Source organism: Tiliqua scincoides, chromosome 6 (genome assembly GCF_035046505.1).
Source record: "Tiliqua scincoides isolate rTilSci1 chromosome 6, rTilSci1.hap2, whole genome shotgun sequence".
Lineage (NCBI taxonomy): Eukaryota > Metazoa > Chordata > Lepidosauria > Squamata > Scincidae > Tiliqua > Tiliqua scincoides.
In genome coordinates, this window is record NC_089826.1 from 383,393 (window position 1) to 403,439 (window position 20,047).

The 20,047-nt window shown below is 58.1% G+C and overlaps 2 protein-coding genes across 5 annotated transcripts; both read right to left on the reverse strand.

Annotated features, from left to right (window-relative positions):
* Positions 1 to 108: 108 nt before the first annotated feature.
* Positions 109 to 10,226, reverse strand: TTC31 (tetratricopeptide repeat domain 31). Of its 4 annotated transcripts, none has more exons than XR_010794695.1 (16): positions 9,797 to 10,226; positions 9,632 to 9,715; positions 9,482 to 9,553; positions 9,196 to 9,333; positions 8,404 to 8,544; positions 7,944 to 8,001; positions 7,598 to 7,688; positions 6,346 to 6,487; positions 5,364 to 5,468; positions 5,062 to 5,131; positions 4,799 to 4,925; positions 4,004 to 4,078; positions 3,707 to 3,809; positions 2,260 to 2,381; positions 1,258 to 1,354; positions 109 to 1,022 (listed from the first exon to the last, which is right to left on the reverse strand). XR_010794695.1 is itself a non-coding variant. In XM_066632846.1 (15 exons), the coding sequence occupies exons 1-14, from the start codon at positions 10,058 to 10,060 to the stop codon at positions 1,262 to 1,264; spliced, it is 1,563 nt and encodes a 520-aa protein (XP_066488943.1). In that variant the 5' UTR covers positions 10,061 to 10,201; the 3' UTR covers positions 109 to 1,022; positions 1,258 to 1,261. The 4 variants fall into 4 exon arrangements, 2 of the variants coding, with proteins under 2 accessions (XP_066488943.1, XP_066488944.1); XR_010794694.1 differs by having other exon boundaries at positions 1,254 to 1,354; positions 9,797 to 10,201; XM_066632846.1 differs by lacking the exon at positions 2,260 to 2,381 and having other exon boundaries at positions 9,797 to 10,201.
* A 1,790-nt stretch (positions 10,227 to 12,016) lies between these two features.
* CCDC142 (coiled-coil domain containing 142) lies at positions 12,017 to 19,287 on the reverse strand. Its single transcript, XM_066632201.1, has 10 exons — positions 19,209 to 19,287; positions 17,743 to 19,131; positions 16,410 to 16,496; positions 16,005 to 16,169; positions 15,677 to 15,837; positions 15,223 to 15,360; positions 14,399 to 14,513; positions 14,080 to 14,257; positions 13,786 to 13,994; positions 12,017 to 12,815 (listed from the first exon to the last, which is right to left on the reverse strand). Exons 1-10 carry the CDS (start codon positions 19,285 to 19,287, stop codon positions 12,553 to 12,555), a joined length of 2,784 nt encoding a protein of 927 aa, XP_066488298.1. The 3' UTR covers positions 12,017 to 12,552.
* Positions 19,288 to 20,047: the final 760 nt, after the last annotated feature.

The following is a 20,047-nucleotide window of genomic DNA, read 5'->3' on the forward strand; positions in this document are numbered from 1 at the left end:
ACTGCCTGTTCCAACAGGCCTCGCATGCAGAGCTCCCCCTCCCCAGGTGTAGCTTGGGAAAGGACTGGCACTCGGCAGCCACTAAGGGAAGTTCCCAAATGCCTCTCCACAAGCAGGCATGGAGGCAGCAGCAAGTTTATTGGAACAGTGTAAAAACAGGCACAAATCCGACGGGCCTGAGCAGAAGAGCAGGGAGGGGCCCACAGACTTCTGAGCCCCACCCTCAGCCACTCCATTCAGCGGGGTGAGGCGCCAGAGCAAGCTGTGGTCACAGAGCGGCCACCACATGCCCTTGTTCTCAACAGAGTCCCCAACAAAGGCAAGGTTCAACTCAGCCCATTTCTCCGCTTCCCAACGCAGTTCGGGGAAGGAAGGCCTGTCTAGGCAAGAACAAGAAGGGTGCACAAGCTCCACAGAGGCAGCAGATGGAGGGCAGGGGCTGCTTACTGCTTTTCAGTATATTGCTGGTACATGACGTCTTGGGGGTGGGATTGAAAGACACCTGCCTGCAGGGGAAAGCTCTCCCACCCTCTCCCCTCTGACCACAGGGCCAGTCCCCCAAACTGCAGCCCTTTCCTTCTCAATCCACTGGGGCACTGGCTGATCCACTCCCACTGTGGACCTCCAGGTGCCATGATGAAGAGCCAGACCATAACACAGCCAACCCAGCCCAGAAGTAAGAAGTCCTTGGAAAACCCCTGGGGGAGAGATTGGTATAGGTGGGGAGTTAAGGCCACAATGGCCACAATCTGGCATGCACCAGAATCTGCCTGCGTAGCTCCTGCAGAACATGCCACTTCTCCAGGTAGCCCCCACAAACTGCCCCACCCCAGCAGGACACACACGCAAGCTCCGTCCCCAAAGTCTGGCGGGGACCAGCCTTGTCTCCCAGATGCAGCAGCTTCCAGCCCACAGCTTCTCCTGGGAGATGGTATCCAAAACTGCAGAGCTGCCTGAGTACCGCCAACAATTCTGCCAGGAACCACCAACCAAGGCGGGAGAAGAAGCAGGTGAACTGCTCGCTGGAGGGAGGGAAAGGAATGACTGGCAAGGATCCTTCCCCAGAGTTGCAGCCACTCCCCTGCCTCTACAAAAGGAGGCATCATGTTGGCTGGCTGGCTGGCTGACTGCCCCTGGGAGTTGCCCCTGCATCAGAAAAAGTGCCCCCTCCCCCACAGATCCAGGGTTAAGCCTCTTGCCTCCTTTTCCAAACCCAACTGCCCCGGCAACTCCTTGTGCCCCAACACACCCACCTACCACTTCAAAGGCCGCTGGATGCCTTGGTGGGGAGAGGAGTGGCATGCACTGGGTGCTTCAGCTGCAGCAGAAGTTTGCTTCCTTCCACCTCCACGCCCTGGGCAAGAACACAAAGCAGACCCCTTGCAGTCTGGGGCCAGTCACAGCAAGGCAAGGACCCACCCCCCTCCATCAGGGTCGCCAGCCAAGGGCATGGCAGCCTGCCAACTTCCCACAAAGGCCAACTTGATATCCACAAGCTCACCATCCACTGCACGCTGCAGCCAGAACACCTCCCTCCCAGGCCATCATGCAGCTTCCTGACAGCGCAGGCCCAGGCTCATCTATCCCTCTGTCAGCTCCAAGCAGCACTTCCTCCCTCACACCTGCTTTGAGGTGCTGCCTAAAGCCATTATGGAGGTCTACAGACTGCAGTACTAGAAGTTAGAAAGGCGCAGTGTCACTTGCTGATAACCTGAGGCTATCTGCTACTCAATATGTCGTCCCCCTTGAGAAGCACTGGTGACTACACAGCCAAGAAAGGTCACCAACTCCAGCAGGTGTCACTGCAGAGTAAGCACCTCTACCACTAGCGTCTCCCAACTGCTGGAACTTGGGCCAAGCAGGACGCCTCGGAAAATACAGACAAGGGTGTGCGGCCTCCTCACTTGCTGAGCAAGTCTAAGGCACAATAAAGGGAGTTCCTGACAAAATAGTGACTACAGACATAAGCAGAGAAGGGACCAGCTACCTGCAGCCTTCAGAGACAGCCTGTCTCCAAGTGCCAGGGACAGACAACGAGAGACAGGGGTCTTGCAGGCTCCCAGAGGCCTCTGGTGGGCAACTGTGAGGCTGGACCAGATGGGCCCTGGGCATGACCCAGCGGGGTTCTTCTTATGTAATTTCGATGGGAAAGCAAAAGGGGAGACCTCTCAAAGGGCAGGAGGTCTGGCTCAGTTGGCAGAGCTGCCGCCTTGTATGCCCGAAGATCTGAGGCTGCCAGTTCGAAACAACCGGAGGTACCCGAGAACTGACGACACGCTGAGATACTGATGAGCTGACCCTCGGTGGCAGAGAGGAGTTGCCGTCAAGTGGAGCGTGGGAGGCGAAGGGCCAGAGAGAGGCCAGACCGGGAAGGAATCCAGCTGGAAGGAGGAGTTCTATGAAAGACCAGAACTATTCAATTGTAAAAATCCCTACGGGGGTTTAGAACAGCCTTGCCTGTGTAAACAGCCTTGGATTAAAGTCTGAGGAGAAATCTGAGGACCAAAGAAAGGTGGTATATAAATACCTGTATAAATAAATAAAGCCAGCATGGCTGTGTTAGCATCAAGGGCAAGACCAAAAATGACATATGTAGGATGCGAAAAGTAGGAGAGGTCACCCAGAAGTAGCAGCCCAGGCTTGAAGAGGAGTGTCAGGAACACTAAAGCTCACTAGGAGCAGAGGCTGGACAGGGACACAAACAGCAACAAAAGAAAGCTTTTTAGATGTGATCAAAGGAACCATGAGAGGAAAAAATAGTAGGGTGGCTGCTTTAGCGAGGATGGTGAAGTGCTGCCTGATGACAAGGAGAAGGCGGAACTGCTCAGCCCCTCCTCTGTCCATCTTCTTCCAGTAAGAGACTGTGCAAACGCTTATGCTGTGTCCTTGGCTGAGGGGTGGTGGCCCACAAGAGCAGGGTCAATGGGCCTGGCTTGATAGAGAGCTGCTTAAGAATTACCCAACTGGCCGTTCAAGTCTTTTGAACCAGACAAACTGCCTCCTGGGGTACTGAAAGAATTCTCAGAACCTCGGTCAGTGCTCCCTGGCCAAGCCTAGAGATGGAGGCACCACCAGACCGGAGCCGGTGGACAGAGTTCCCATCTTCAAGAAAGAGAGAGGACAACAACCCGGGAAATTACAGACCCATCAGCCTTAACTCAAATCCCAGGCGAGATCAGAAGAACAAATGACTGAACAGTCAGTCTGTGTGCATCCGGATATCAGTGCAGTGATCACTAGAAGCCAACAGGGATCTGTCAAAACTAAATCTTATCAGACAAATCTCATTTTTTGTGTTAGCAGCTTAGTGAACAGTGAGAATGCCTTATCTTGATTTCTGCAAAGCATCTGATGAGGCCCCTCGTGACATCTCGCTCAGCAGGAAAATACGGACGGGACTGTAGAGCTGGAGCTGCAGGAGGGGCAATTTCAGGTGGATATCATGAGGAGATGCTTAAAAGCAGTTCGCCAATGGAACCAATTGCCAAGGGGAGTGCTGGTTCCTCCATCGCTTGAAGTCTCCAGGCAGAGGCTTGACAGGCACCTTTGGGAGATACCCCAGAGAGGATATTCCTGCTTCCTGCAGGAAGCGTTGCACTAGACAGCCTTTATGGTCCCTTACAACTCTACGATTCTAATACGAAAACCCAAAATAACTCACTTCAGCCTTACTGGGGGGCCCCCAGCTCAAGACAGGAACTCTCACCTGCAGGGCTGTGAAGGCTGCCTCAGCAGCCTCTTTGCTTGTGTAGTTAACAAAGGCACAGAACTTCCGTGGAAGTCGGCGGATGGAGTCAATGGGCCCAAACCTGCATGCAGAGGAGAGTAGGCACCACAGCGCTGCCAAGCCTGCTTGGAAGACGAATCCCCCCTCTTGTCCATCCTGCCCCCCCCCCACTATCTCACTGTCAGAGGCCTGCCAAGCAAGGCAGAAGGAGGAAGGGACGGGGTCTGCCACCCTTCCCCACACAGCAGCAGGAGTAATGGGGGGGGGGCTACTCACGGCTGGAAATAGCGTCGCAGATCCTCTTGGGTGATCTGGGGCATGAGGTTCCCCACCCACACAGCAAACCACTCCCTGCAACAGAGAGCCCTGGTCAGCCAAGAGACGGAGGCGGCTGAGCCCCACAACTCACCTATGGCACCCACCCTATTGCATGAGCCCCCCGCCACGCTAAAAGACCAAAATTGATCAGCCACCATCAGGATTGTTTTCTGGGGTCCTCCTCCCTGTTGGGTCTCCTGCCCCTGCAGAGCAACCGACACAATGATGAAGAGGCCAGTCGGTGGCTGGTAACCAGGGGAGGGGGGGCTCATGTGCCCTGGGATCCAGCACACACACGCTCCAAGGGCAGTGCTGCTGCCACCTGGATGGGAAAAAGGAGCTGGTTCAGCCACGTGGACCAGTCCCTTTTCCGCGTGTGTGTGAACAACGTGTGTCTTCCCCAAAATGGGAGCTGGGCCTTGGCATACGTGGAACCCAGCTACTGCCATCAGGGTCTGAGACAGGAGCACACGGACAGCACTCCTCCTCTGCCTCACAGATGAGTCACATCTGCAGCAGAAAGTAAGAAAAGCAAGGGACAGGTGAGCCGAAGCAGGCAGCATTCGTGCCAAGGTCCAGAAGCTGCTAGCGGCTGGAAGGTGGCTGGACTCATTCACACCCTTTCGCTCTTGACAACTCAAGGGGGTTATCTGCAACAGTTCTCATGCCTCCTGTCTCTTGTTGCCTCACCCCAAGTGCAAGCCTAGCCCCCAAATGCCTCACCCCCCCACACATGCTCCCCAGCCACTGTACCTGATTGGAGCTTGTGCCACTGGAGGAGGCAGGGTTCTGCGCTTGGAGTTGGTGATGGTGACTGGAGCCAGATGCCTTCCTGACTGGGAGGTGCTGCTCGTTAACGGCTGATCTCTGGGTTGAGCTCCTTGCCAGGAAGGAGGGAGAAGAGGCTGGCAGCCTGCATCAGATGAACATGCAGGGCCCCACCCCACAACCCACCCAACAGCCACAATACATCCTTCCCAAGGGGTGTTCGTTGAGCATGTCAAACTGCCTCTTACCAGGCAAGGGCAGCTGGCCTTCTCTGGCTGGGACGTTCCACTTCAAATGATACTGGCTGAAGCCATTCTCCTGGCAGGAAAGAGCGACTTCTGGTGACCTTTCCTGGTGGGGGAAGTCACCAGGAACCCAAGAATGCCCTAGAAACTGCTACCTGCACACATGGCCTGCCTCACTACAGGGCCTTCCCCAGCCCCCACCCCCCCAGCATGCTGCCAGCAAGGGGAGGCCCCTGGGCCAGCTGGACCACGTGACCACTAGGTAGGGACACCCCTTCCCAGCACAAGGACTGCACCCTACTCACCAGTAACAGCTGAGCACGGCACCTCTCTAGCTGGATCGCTGCATCGTGACGAGAACCATCCAGCTGCAGGAGCTCCTTAAAGGTCCTGGCAGCCTCAGCATACCGCTAGAAGAGTAAGAAGAAAGGAAGCGTCAGTCGCCGCTCTGGCACATAGGAGGCTGCCCTGGACAGTGCAGGTTCTGGGCCCACCTATGTCAGCAACACCGGGGCCGCCAGTAAAATTCTAGGCACATCTGCTCAGGTTCCATGGGGCTCAGTCCCAGGAGAGCAGGCATAGGCCCATCGCCTCGCTTCAGGCCAGAGAGTCAGAAATCTGGAGAGCCTTCCTGACAAGGAAAAGCTGCACCAAGTGGGACTTTCAGACTAAAAAAAGAAAGTTAAGGAAGACCACAGCTGAGACTTCTACAGCACTGCATGGAACAAGCAAGTTTCTCTCTCTCTCTCTCTCTCTCTCTCACACACACACACACACACCCACACACACACACTCCCTCAACCCAGGAGTCACCCTGTGAAACTAGCTGGCAAGAGATCCAGGCCAGCCATAAAAGGTCTTCACACAGAACAAGATCAGACTGCGGCATCTGCTGCCTTGAGATGGGCTAACAGCCACTAGCTTGTATGGAGAACCAGAGATCACACGTCCCAGTAACTGTGTGCTGTCCCTGCATGCTAAACTGCAAAGAGGAACCTCTTCCCTTGTGCCTATCAGCCTTGCAGGACCACTGGGGGAAGCAAAATGCTAGCCTAGATGCCCTCCCTAGACCTGGCCCCACATAGAGTTTTCCTGACCTACAGTGGAAGGCTGTTCCCAGCCCCAGCTAGAGAAGGCACCAAGGACCAAACCCAGAACCTCCTCACATCTGACTCAGGAGCACCCTCAGTTACTGCCTCCCCAACCACAAATGCAGAACACCCTCCTTGGCCATACTCCCACACAGCCAGAGAGAGGATCCCCAAGGCCTGGTCCCGCGTGCAGTACCTTCAGGCCCATGAGAGCCTTGCCCTGGCGGAAGAGGCCCTTGGGCCAGCCAGGCTGCAGGCTGAGGGCAAGCTGGGCATCACGCAAGGCCTCCACATAACACTGCAGCTTCTCGTAGCAGAATGAGCGATTTCCAAAGAACCTGGAGAGAGAAACAACGACCAGACTCAGCGTTCTTGCTAAAAAGCCTTCTTCGTAGCAAAATCTATGTGGAAAAAACCAACATCGCATCTGCCTCCAGGCCCCAAAGAGACCCCTTGCTCCCACTGGACCGTTGGTGGCCCTTCCTGTGCACAGAACTTTGCTATACCTGCTCAACCCATGCCAGGGTCAAGACAACCTTCAGAGTGCTCCAAGGAGTTGGGGCTGAAAGAATACTCCTCCCTTGCTTCTCCTCCGCCTCCTGCCAGAATACTCCCAGGTATTGTTTGGCAGGAACCAGCCCCTCCGTAGCAAAAGTGTTTAATCTCAACTCCGCAGAAGTCATCAACAAGATCAGGGTCACCTGACAACAGTTACTCAGCAATCAAGTTACATCTTTTTGAGGCATACAACCCCACATCAACTAAATAACCAGCAAACACTTGAAGCAATCTTTACGATACTACCTAAAAGAGGAGCGGGGGACTAAGAATGTCTTCCTCTGATGGAAAAATGTTGAAGCAACTGCTATGAAGGCTCTAAGACAGCAAAGCCTCACAGAGCACCAGTGTGATGTAAGGGCTGGTAAAATAGTATATTATAGGAAGTCTGGGCTTTGTCCTACTCTCCACTATAAACTCTTGCCAAAAACTCTCTGCCCCCAAAAGATCACTACAGCACAGAAAAGTCATTCTGAGCTCCTTGAAGAAAAAAGCAGAGCCAAACCAGCCAATAAGGTGTGTACAGGCTTTACATAACATAGTGGGGTCCACTTCTACTGTGCCTGAAACCCCTGAGGAAGCCCTTCCTGGGGCACTGAAAGGTTGCAGCAAAAGACAGCGGCAGAGAGAACAGGAGACCCATAACATCATACTGCCAAGGGCCTATCTAGGCTAACAACTGTAGCTCCTCTATATGACAGAGAAGAAAAAAGAGAAAGAACAGGGCAAGTCCACCAATGCGATGCACCTGAAGTTTTCCATGGCCTGTGTGGTGACAAGAGATACTTCCAGCTGAACTGCCCACAAAAGGATGCAACAATACAGATGGGAGAGAGAGGAGAAGGACAGGCCCCGGGCAGCTTCCTTTCCCACTCCCTGCCAGAGCTTACCTGTATTCCCGGGGATTCAGTTTGACCGCCTCTGTGAACAGCAGCACGGCCTCACGATAGCACTCTCTCTTTGCAGTCTCATTCCCGCAATCTTTAGGACATGTAAGGTTGGGCAACATATTGCAAGGATACAAAACCAAAAGATGAACTCAATGTTTTACCCTCTTAAGGCACAATAGTGTAGCTAAACTTCTCTAAGAAACTGTCAGGGAACACTGAACCCCTCCTCTCCCCAAAACAGGACAGGACTCATAATTCCTCCTGCCTTACACTAGCATGATCCCATGAAAGGAGAAGAGAAAGGAATACGTGGGGGAGGGGAGGTGAACCATTGCACTATTCGCACCTGCCAGCACCAGACTCTGCTCTACAGGATTCATTTGGAGGCCACAAGACCGTGGAACCTGAAAGACAAGGTTGGACATGAGGCCCACCAGCCAGAGGATGCCTGGGAAGGACCACCTCATTCTGTGCTCTCATTACAAGGACTATGTGACACACGGTAGAACGATCCTCTTGCTCCTGAACCCCTCCTGCAACGTGTACTAGTACTGCTCATGACGTTAAATAGGAATTAGCCGCAAAGCAAAAGCCCAAAGCCAAACACGGCTGAGCCTTCTGTACCCTTGTTCCACCAGGAGTGCAAAAAAGGGGCAGCGTAAGGGAATAGGCTGCAACCAGCAGTAGGTTAAGCAGGCCAACGGCAGGCCTAACTACATGCTTCTGGCATCTACCGGTAAAAGACGGAGAAAGTTCAAGAAGCACATGCCTCTTCCGTAGCCATCAACAAAGGGAATGCTCCTCACCTCCTGTTCCACTTTTGGTTCCAGCTCCTTCCCTACAGGACTGGGTGCCTTTCCTTTCCTCAGAGACGGAGGGAGCAGGGGTTTGGGGCCCACCTTGAGACGAGCTTTTGAAACAAAGGTGCTGGTAAGATCAAGTTCCTCCTAGAAATTAAGTGGTGGAAAAAAGAAAAGTGACTTTAGCTATCATCTTCAAGAAGCCTGGCTTCTTTGTTACCTTCTCCTTATCTTGCTCTCAGAAAGAAATTGTTTCCAACCCCAAAAAAAGAGAGATTCTTTTTTCAAGTTCTGCTATCAGCCAGACCAAAACATGAAGTTTACTGCACCAGTAAGCAAGCCTATGCTATGGAGTGAATGAGTAAATAACTAATTGGAGGGAAGAGAAGTTGGCAGTGGAGTAGAAAGCTCTCCCCATCACCTGCCTTTTTAAGTTCTCAGCAAGCAGGAAGGGGATCAGAGAGTTCACTGAAGCGCCTGGGCAAACAACGGGGCATCCAGCCCTGTTTGCAGCCTGAAGCAAGCCATTCAGCCAGCCTCACTGCTAGGCCGGCCCCGAATTCCAGGGTGAAACCTGCCCTCTTCGAAGTCAAAATCAGGGAGAGCAGGACGGAGCCCATTTCCTCTGGAGCCCACAGCAACTCCTGGTTTGCAGGGCAGGCACTGCAGGCAGGAAGGGAGGGCTGCGCACTTCAGCTTCAGCACCACCATGCATGGACCCCCAGGGACAGGTCAACCAGCCTCTGCCCAGGGGCGAGTGTGGCTACTGCCCCCCCCCCCGCCAGCACGCATGCTCACTTCCGTCTCCTCCTCGGTGCTCCTGCCTGAAGAGGCTGGGCTCTCGCTGGGATCCTGGGCGGAGCTGCCCTCCCAGTCAGGCAGGCCGGGCTCCCCACGACCAGCAGTGCCTATCAAGGGCTCTTTGCCAGGGATGCTCTGCAGAGACAGTAAAAGGTGACGGGAAACGCCCCCCCCCCAGGCTGCTCCCTCCAGCGCGGGGCCCTGCGCCTCGGGGGACAGAGCTGCCGCCTGAGAGCAGAGGAGGACCGGCCAGCCCCGACGGCGCCCCCGCCCGGCCGCTCACCGCTTCCGCCCCGCTCTCGGCCGGCTGCTGCTGTTGCTGGCGCCGCTCCTGCCTCCTCCGGTCCTTCCGCCTCTGGGGGGAGAGAAAGCGCTGCGTCCCGGCCCGCCAGCCCGCCCGCCCCCCCGGCCCCACGCCCGCCCGCGGCCTCACCCGCTTCTTGAGGCGCTTCTTCTCCGCCCGCCGCCTCAGGCGCTCCTCCTCGGCCAGCAGCTCCTCCGCGTTCCGCGCCGCCTCCTGCTGGGCAGAGAAGATGGGATGGGGTGGGATGGGATGGCTCGGCCAGGCCCGGCAGGCGCCCCCACGGCCCGCACTGACCTCGGCGGTGGGACGCGGCGGCGGCTGTTCCCGGGGGAGCGCGAAGCCCCGCAGCGGGCAGCCGGGGGCGCTGCTGGCTGGCGCCGGGCAGAGGAAGGCCCGCCGGAAGCCGCAGAAGGTGGCCGGGCCGCCGCCGGCATCCAGCCCGTCCTCGTCCTCGTCGTCCCGGTCCGGACAGGCCCAGCGGGGCTCCCCGTCGGGACAGGCCTCGTCCTCGTCCTCGTCGTCCCCCCGCTCGGCCACCAGCAGCCGCTGCATCCACATCTCCGCCCGCCCGGTCCGGCTTGGCTTCCGCGCACGTGGCCACGCCGCCCTTCTGCGGGCACGGCCTCGCCCGGAACGGGAGGGGCGCGCCGGAACAGCCCGTGCCCGTGACGCCGGGCCTGCAGCCGCGTCGTCGCTGGTGCCTCGGCCGGGGCGGGGAAGGCGCGGCAGCAGCAAGGCCCGCCCGGAAGGAGGCCCCGCGTGCGCAGGCTGCCAGCGACCCACGCGGAGGCCCGGCCCTGATCGCCCTTCCCGCTGCGGGCTCTCCCCCAGCCGTCCACCGCCGCCCCGATTCCCCGTTCCCGCTGCGCGCACTGCTGCCGGCGCTCCGCCCCCTGCATCAGAGCACCGACCCCCAGGCCCTCCTGCCGGACAGGCTGCTGCTGCCGCCGCCCCGCACAGACTGAGGCGTCCTGACCCAGATGCGGCCCTGCTCCTTTTCTTTCCCCACAAGGGTCAGTTTAAATGCTACTGTGCCAGCTCCAGCCATGCAGAGACCCTTGCGCTCTGCCTAACCGCCCGTGCGTGGAACAGCCACCTTTGCGGTCCTGGCTTTGACCTTGCTACCTAGCAGCCTGGCTCCATTGCCCCACTCCTCCAGCTACAGGAGCCCCTCCATTCTCTGACATGGGGCTCACAGCAGCCAAAGTGCACATCTGAATCCTAGAATGACACGGTGACTGTGAATTTTAACTTTGCGCGAGCCATACAAAGACTTAAATATGGCAGCTTTAGATTTGCTGAAGGATGCGCTTTTGGGCTGCCATGAGTCCTGCACGAGGCCTGGAGCAGACACCTGGGGCCCTGCCCCACACCCTGGCAAGCAGCCCAGACCCCAGCACTGTCCTTGGCTAACAAACTGTTTTGAAAGGACAGAAGCCTGTCCTTAAAATACCCTCCAGAACCATCCTTTTAGCACCTGCCTGCAAGCACCTGGTACAGATGCACCCTTTCCAAGTACAAAGGCTGTGCCAAATCAACCCTGCAAGTTGCCTGTACCCAACCCTGGCGATGGTTCTCTGCGCAACCCTCCTGCCTGGCGCCTCTCTGAGGACACATTACTGCAAGGGAACTGGCCCTGCTTCTGCCCTGAAGGGGCTTCACCAGTTTTACTGGTGCTAAAATGAAGTGAAACTAACAGCGTCAAAACCATCCAACCACACTGTTTGCCGCTTAGGAACCAAGGCTTGCTGCCTCCTGACCTCCTGCCTTGGTCTGAATGCTCTACTGTTCATTTCAGACCAATTCCATTTCAGCGGAATATATTGCCTAGAGAGGTGGTGGACTCTCCCTCACTAGAGATATTCAAGCAGATGCTTGACAAGCACCTGTTGGATGCTCTAAGAGGAATTCCTGCCTAAGCAGGGAGTGGACTAGCTGACCTATTAGGCTGCTTCCAACTCTATGATTCTATGGCCAGGTCCTCTGCTGACAGCCTTTTCTTCCTTCTCAGCACCTCACCCCTTTTAAATCTCCTGTCCTTAAAAAATGACCTGCAGGTAACAGAGCCCCCCCCCCCACACTTCCTCACATTACTCACTGCTTCTCCTCATGGCTAGTGGCTTCACCACAGGCCCAGCAAGAGCACAGAAGACAGAAGTGAACTACTCCAACATCTGAGCGGAGATGGCCACTTCTTCGAGTGTCAAGAGCTGCTCACAGCTCCAGGTACAGCAGTAAGGAGAAATGGCTGCAGCCAGGTTTCTGAGCTAGGCAGGAGTAGGTCCAGTGCAGTTCCAGCACAGAAGCCACATCATAAACTGCCCTAAGCATTTATGCCAACTAGCTTCAGACCTATATAGAGTCTGCAGCCAACTCACCCGGTTCCACCCTCTCTGCTTGCCCAAGAAAGAATCAAGAGCACCCGCACCTGCAGAGCCCAGGTTATGACATTACAGTAAAAAGCCGAGAGGACACTTGTTGAGATTCTGAAGTCAACGTCCAGAGCTGGCAGTGGCATAGCCCAGATTTTATTTGTCACGCACAACTGCAGAAGGGGACTTACAGCATGAAGCCAAGCACTGCCCTCCTGCCCAGCACCAGCACTGCCATGGTCCTTGACACTGCCTGCACAGCAAACAAACCTTGGCCTCATCTGGTAGGGTGCAGTGTCAGCTCCTCCTTGCCCAGCAGAGCTGTTGACTAGTGCTGTTCTTGCTTCCGAAGGCTTTGCTGACCCTTGAACAGTGAGATCAGCTCAGACAATGGAGCAATGTGCCCCCCCCCGTTCCATCCTGGAATGCCAGAGTAGAAGCAGCAGGCGGAGTGGCGGCCTGGTGCCCAGTCCAGCCCTGATAGGTGCATTACCTCTCCTCCACCCAAGGAGAGGATCCTTCTTGGCGTGGCAAGCCCAGACATGCATGTGCAAGCAGTCATCCGAATGGGGGGAAGATGCCTGCCCCGTGCCTCTGGGAGATGTGGCACCCTTGAGTCCTCCCCCTAAAGGCTGGGCTTGGTGCTCCCACTGCAGTCCTGGCCAGCAGAGGCACCACTCAGGGCTCTGAGGTTCGGCTCATGCAGGGTAGGCCAGGCACTTTCCAGCGGCGCCCGCCATGCAGGCGCAGTGCCAGCCACTCTTGCTGTGTGGAGCTGAGGTAAGTCTCCGGGCTGCAGCCCCCTCCTTGCACGCGGCTCAGCAGATCACCCACTTGACTGGGCAGTGAAGCTTCCACTTGGACAGGCAGCCCTTCCAAGCTTTCCAGGCTGTTCAGGCTCCCTGGGCCACCCTCCTGTGTGCGGATGCCATTGTAGGAGCCTGTGGAGGAGGAGGAGGGTCACCTCAAAGCCTACATGTTCCGTGCAGGGGGGAGGAAAGTGCTCACCTGGGCCAGGCTCAGCAGCTCTGCAACAGGGCTGTTGGGGACCGCAGTGGGTCAGTGCCACTGTGACCAATCTAGAAGCCAGGCTCCATTTCAAAGGGGAGATCATCTAGCCATGCATCAGTTCCTACAGTAGCCAAGCAGGCACCCCCTTGGGCAGCTCAGAGAAGCACAGCATCAACATAGCAACCTCCTCCATTTTGTCATAGCATGGAAACTACATTATGCACAGGAGTGTTCCAGCGCCAGCATGCATCACCTTAGGCGTTAAGGGGTCCTCACCAGCAGCGCTGGAAGGAGGCCAGCCTGACATGCCCCAAGTGCCTGGCAGGAGCAAGAAGCACTCAGCAGGTGCGTGGGGGCAGTGGCAGTCCTGGCTGCTGAGCGCCTGGGGTAAGCATTGAAGTGCCGTCCCCTCAGGCCCTTAGAAGGCCTTCTCATGCCTTAAAACTTCAGTTCCGTTTCTTCCAAAAACAGGAAGTGACGTTTTAAGACTGTCCAGAGGCCCTAGAAAGTCTTCTGAAGGTTGGGGAGGGCACGCAGACAGAGAGGCAGTGGGTGCAGGAGGCCCTTGGGGTGGCACAGCTAGGGAATGCCACCTGCCAGCCATGCTACCTAGGAGCATTTGCACCCATGCGCCCCCCCACTACACCACTGCATGGTGGAGACGAGCTAAAGCAGGAACCTGCCAGCTTGCACTACGGCCACCACGTTTCCATTCACTTCTCGCATCAGGGCTTCACAAGGAGGCGTGCTGCCTCTCAGCATTGAGAAGTCCTCTTGAATTTTTATGACTAACAGCCACTCGTCCCTCTGGAACCTTCCCACATAAGCTGAGCATCTCTTTCTCGCCCCAGCTCCACTTGCCGGGTAGTGCGGTTGCAGAAGAGAGACCGCGACACTCACAGCACTTGTGGAAGGCGTCCCAGGTGTGCAAGGGCAGGGAGGCCCTGCTGGGTTGCTGCAGCAGGCAGGCAATGGCGTTGTCCACCTGCTGGAAAATCCGGAGGGAGAGCACCAGCTGCCTGATCTCTGGGGAAAGCCCATAGTCCTCTGAGTGGAGCAGCTCCCGCACCAAGTTGAAATCCTGCTTCAGTTGGAGTGCCCCCTGGAGGCTGAAGAGGGACAGGAGGAAACTTCCCATCAGACAGAGCAGCACCCTGTCCCCCTGCCCAGTAGCTGGGTCAGTTAGTTCCTCACCTGAATTTGATTTTCTGGGCAAGGATGTGTTCCATCCAGGCTTCCAAGAAGGCTGTTGTGACCTGGCCCAGAGCTGGTACCTGGGCATCTCTGGGGAGCAGCTGGATGCCCTGCAGGACCTGGCCCAGAACCGTCTGGGCAGCGGCAGAGGCATACTCACTGGGCGAGGAGGGAAGCTCTGCAAGGGCAAAGGCAGGCTCGGACAGCACTGGCTGCCTCCATGCTGGAGCCAGCTGAAGGCTGTGCAGCTGACCTGCCCTCCTCACGGGATGCTGCCTTCAAGCTGCAGCTGCCACTTCCACCCACCCCACAAGCATACCTGTTCGGAGGGCAAGGCGCCAATGCTTGCCCAGCGGCATGGTCTGACCAAAGATCTCCGCTGACATGCGCTTGCAGTCTGAAGAGAACAGTTGCAGCACGTCCCTGGCAAAGAGCTGGGGAGCAGAGGAGGAGGCATGTCTGCACCTGACTGCCTTGGGCACCCTGTGCGAGGCTGGCTGTGGGATCTCTCGGGGGGGGGGTATCCTTTTCCCAAATCAGACCTCCCAGTCCCTCAGTCAGTCTTGTGGACACTGAGTGGCAGCGGCTCTCCACGGCCTCAGGCCAGAAAGGAGCCTTCACCAGGCCCTCCTCTGCATGCCTGTCTGTGTTCTGGAGCACAGAGCTCATGCACCTCCCAAGCAACACCAGCATGTCCTCCCACGAACACACCACGAAAAAGAACAGGCAACTACCAGGGTATCCTTCCAGTGAGCAATACCTGCCGGAACCAGACATGCCTGCCTGCCCACCTCCCACTTGGTAAAACCTTCCAAGAGGAACTGCCCCACATCCCCCAGCCCAACCAAAGGGCAAGTCCAGCTGAAGAGGCAGGCTCTGTGAAAGAAACAGGATCAGATTTGACAGGCCTGGCCTGAGACTCAAAGCATGAGCCTCAGTTCTAGGGTGGGAGACAGAAAGCCACAAGAGAGGGCTCTGGTGAAAGCACAGCCCATCTGGACAGACTGCAGAGAGCAGCAGGAGGCCTAGGAAGAATGTGGCAAGGCATCTGCGCTCGACAGCAGCTTTTTCTTCTGGGGTCAGGTAAGGCATGCCTTCCCTGGTCTCCCAGGGAAAGATGTGGCCTTGCACAGCAGTGCTTACCTGGATCCTTGTTGCCGTGGAGTGGATCTGCAGGCTCAGCTCCTGCTCCTGCTGGGAGGCAAGGGAACTCTGCCTCCTGCCTTTAGGAAGGGCAGTGCTCCCCAGCTTCAGCATCTTGTCTGTCTCTGCTTTCAGCAACTGCAAGAAGGAGCTCAGGGCCTTAAGGGTGAGGTTGGCGCTTTGAACACCAAAGCAAGATGTTCAGACCTGTCACCTCACTTCCTCTGGATACCCAGAATGGCCTTGTGGAGGCAGCCCCCAAAGCAACTGTTCTCTGTGCCCACCCCTTAGCAGGTGACTTGTGTTCGCACATCAGACTGCGCAAACAGGAATCTTGCCCCCCTCCCTCAGCCAGGCTGACAATCACGTGGCAATGGCCTTTTCCTTGGATCTGCACTGGAGACAAGGGACTCTGAGAGGGGCTGGACCAGAAAGCCACTTGTCAGCTACTTGCCTGCAAATCTCCCTGTGTCACCAGCAGGAACTGGCTGAGCGACCAGGAAGCCAAGTGCTGGTATGCTTTACTCATGACCCAGTAACAAGAAGCGTGGCTGGTGGCCACCAGTAGCGACAGCAGCTGTAGGCGGAGGCCTGCGGGGACAAGGAGACCACCTGCTGCAAGAAAGACACCTGTGCATGCATGCATCCATGTCGTCAGGGGACCCAATGCCAAGTGGCTGGAGAGGAGAACCAGGATTGAGCATGGCAAAGCAGGCCAAGGACCCTGACGCCTGCAGAAGGCCATGTCCCTCCTCGGCAGGCAAGTCCCACCTCTCACTCACCAGTGCTCCCAGCATGCTGAGCATCCAGGCACCTCAGGCTGAAAGCCAGCGGCAGGCAGAGGCTCTGCAGGCGCTGAGCTGTTGGGCTACAGGCAGCACCTCTGCCCAGGGCTGACTTGACCATGCATTTGTCCGTTAGACCCAAGCCCAGTGCATGACAAAAACCTGTACCAAAAGGGGATCAAGAACATTGCTAGACAGCAGGTCCTGGCAGGGTGGAATGGCAACATGCCCCCCCCGCCAGCCAATAAGCATGCAGCGGAGACTAGGCTTGACTACTATCTCTTGGCCACCTCACTCCTTTCTCTGCTGCCTGACTTCCCCAATCAATCCCTGAAACAGCACCCACCATCCCCCTTCCGATGACTAAGGCTCCATAACAGCTAACCAGCCGTCACGCACTACCTTGGTCCCAGTGCTGGAGAACCTCTCGCATCAGTAGGCGCAACGACAAGCTCCGCAGTTCCTCTGAGCTCTCTGGAGGTACACAGGCTGCAAGAAGACATAGACATGAATAGGAGGCCCAGCTTGGGCCAGCTATTCACTCCCATCCAGGTAGAAAACAAGGACCAGGCAGGCAGGCACTGAATGTCTGGGATCACCACAAACAGGCATACAAACAGGCCCAAACACAAGTGCCCCAGGATTGCACTGGCATCTCCCAGATGGCCCTCACCATGGCCACCTCACGGTGGAGGGGAATGAAGATCCCTGTGGCCTGCCACTCCTGGGGGCTGCTTGCTTGCTTGCTTGCTTGCTTGCTTGCTTGCTTGCTCGCTCGCTCGCTCGCTCGCTCGCTCGCTCGCTCGCTCGCTCGCTATCTATCTATCTATCTATCTATCTATCTATCTATCTATCTATCTATCTATCTAGCAGGATGTTGTCCTGCTCCTCAAAACAAATGGGAATGTAGCCTTGGTGGGGCTCTGTCCAGCACATCTGTGTCTATGTCCCACTTTGTCCCCCAAATCCTCCCTGAGAGATGGTAAGAGAAGTGGGGGACTCATACGTTCCCCCATCTACTAAGGTTCCATAATAGCTGACTGGCCATCACACACTACCTTGGTCTAAACTCCCAGCACTCTGTGACAGGAAAGTGCAGCTGAGAAGGAGGAGCTTGGTTGGGCCACACTGGCCAGTCTGGAATGCCTAAGCTGCCACCCACCCTGACCTTTGGGCCAAGAAACCAAAAGGCAGAGGCCACAAAGCAAAGGGAGCCCCAAAAGGCACAACACTTCTGCTCCAAACAAGTGGGGCAAAGGTCCAATTCTCCCAAGGCTCTTTGCCTGGCATCTAAACGGAGGTTGTTCTTCCTGTTGGAAAGGAATGGTGGTAGTGAAGAAGAATGACCTGAATCAAGCCAGCCTGCAGCAGGGGCTCCAACTGGCCACCAGCAAGGACCTTGTTCTCTTGACAGGGTTCTTTAGAAACAAAAGCCAAAGATTCTCCAAATCCTGCACCAGTTATGTGTCTAAGGGCCCAATCCTATCCAATTTTCCAGTGCCGGTGCAGCTGTGCCAAAGGGATGTGCACTGCATCTTGTGGTGGCGCAGCAGTCACAGAGGCCTTGCAAGAGTACGGAAATATTTGTTTCATTACATTAAGTCTGCACTGCAGCTGCATTAGTGCTGAAAATTTGGATAGGATCGTGCCCTGTATCTACATGAAGGAACTCCTAAATGTGTCTCAAAGAAAAAGAAGGTGCCCAGATCCCCTCCCTACTCCCACCTGCACTTACCCTCTGCCAAGGTGTGGCTCAGCTGCTGGCCCAGAGCGGCAGCCGCCCCTTCTTGGAACTGAGTCAGGGGCAAATGGAACTCCAGTTGCTGGGCCAGAGACAAGGCAGTGGCTCTCCAGAGGAGTGGGCGGTACTGGGCATACAGTACAGCTGCAGCCTCAGTGAAGGAGGCATCCAGCCAGCGCACAGACTTCCAGCTGGGCAAGGAAGCAGAGTCAGACTCCCCAAGCACATCAGAGGGGTTTCGGCACTCCAGGGGCTTCTCCTGCTTGGGCCGGTTGAGGACATGGTGCCACAGGCTGTCGCTGGAGGCCACCAGCTCCCCCAGCAACAGAAGCATGAGCTCTTCCTCCTCCTGGCACAAGGCCTGCAGTTCTGTGGAGAGGCTGGGTGAACCCTTGCCTGACTGGGAGTGCCCATCCAAGAGCCAGGACTCAGCGCTGCCCTCCCATGGCACTGGCTTCACACCCACAGCCCCTGAATGCTGCCAGAGAAAACAAGGGTACAGCTTCTGGGCCGCCAGCCTGCCTCTCTCTGAGGCCAAGACGCCCAGCACCCTCTCCACGGGGAAGTTGTGCCAGCTCCCGGCCCCCCTCTGCACACAGCCGCCCCCTGAGGTCACCTGCAGCTCCACAAAGGCCTGCTGCAGCGCCCGGTCGCTCAGCACCTGGTTGTAGACCTCCAGGCCCTGGAAGAAGTCAGAGAAGGAGGCCAGGGGCGGGGGTGGACAGGCGTGGGCCAGTCCACGCAGCAGGGCCTCGGCGCAGCGCTCCAGCAGGCGGACAGCGTGCAGGGCCAGCAGGGAGAGCGCCCGCCGCATGTGCTGCACCACCTCGTGCCGCTGCAGCAACAGGGGCCGCAGCCAGGGGTCGCCGCTCATGCGCCTCCGCAGGCCGTCCCAGTGGGCGGCGTGGGTGCGCAGCTCCTCGCACAGCTCCCGCAGCAGGCGGCCCGGGCAGCCGGGCGGCGGGCGACGCTCCACGGCACCCAGGCGGCGCACGAAGGCGCAGGCGGCCCGGAGGCGCCGGCTGTAGTGCCGGGCAAGCTGCAGGCGGTGGCGGTGCTGGAGCAGGGCGTGCAGCGTGGCGCAGCGCTGGGCGACGCGGGCCCGGGCCGCGTGGAAGGAGAAGGGGCCCTGGGCGGCCTCCGGGCGCAGGTGGCCCTGGAAAGTCTCAGTGCGCGGGTCCTCCTGCACGCACAGGCAGCGGCTCAAGCCCTGCAGGCCGCGCTCCACGCGGGCCGGCGACGGCCAGGCGTCGTCCTCCTCGCTGCTGTCCTCGGCGGTGCTCTCGGCGCGGCCGGGCGGCAGCAGGCGCTTCAGGCCCGGGGGGACGCAGTGGCGCCAGAGCGCCTCCGCGCGCTGCAGGGACTTCGCCAGCGAGCCGGAGCCTGCGGGGAGAGCGGGAAGTGAGGGCTGCGCCGCGCCTCCGTCGGGCCCGCCTCCGCCCCGGCCCGGCCCCCCTCACCTGCCTCGGCCGCCCCCGCGCGCTCCGCTCCGCCGGGCCCCGCCGGGGAGCCCAGGAGCGGCAGCAGGGCGCGCGACATAGGAGCGGCAGGCGGAGCGGCACCAAACCGCCACCACTTCGCGCGTGCGCATGCGCGGCCAGCGCGACCTCCCGTCTCCGCCAATCGCGCCTCGGGGAGGGGGCGGGACCCTCCGAGGCGAGAGGACGCCCGTCGCCATGGCAACCGCGGTGCGGCGCTGCAGGCAGAGCCCTAGGCGGGCCGATCGCAGCGAGGGCGGGGGCACGTGACGGCGCGTGCCTCTCTAGGAAGCGCAGGCTCTGCGACCGAGCTGTCATCACCACATCCTGTGGCAAGGAGTTCCACAGACCAACCACGCGCCGAGTAAAGCAATATTTTCTTTTGTCTACTAACTCTTATGGCTTGGTGACCGCAGACAGGCCAGGCTCTGCGACCGCTGTCGCTCTGCCGCAGTCTCCGGGCCCGGCTCTTTCCAGAGCGCGGTGCGGGGCTGGGAGCGCCTCTGCCTCGCCGCACGTCCCTGCTTGCCGGCGCCGCTGCAGCCCGGAGGCGTCGAGGGAAGGGAGCGCCTCCCCGGGCCGCGCCGCGCTGCAGCGTTGCCGGGAAGCTGGGCGGCATCGGGCCCGACAGCCGGTCCTGCACACTGCCCGGGGCGCCCGCTGGCCCTGGGGCCCGCTTCCGAGCCGGCAGCGCAGGCCTGGCTGTTCAGAGGGCGGCTACCCGAGGCCGGTCCGGGAGCGGCGAAGCCGGGCCTCCTGTGGGTGCGGATGCCCCCCCCCCGTGCAGGGCCTGGGCTGCAGCCTCCCAGGGGGTGCCGGGG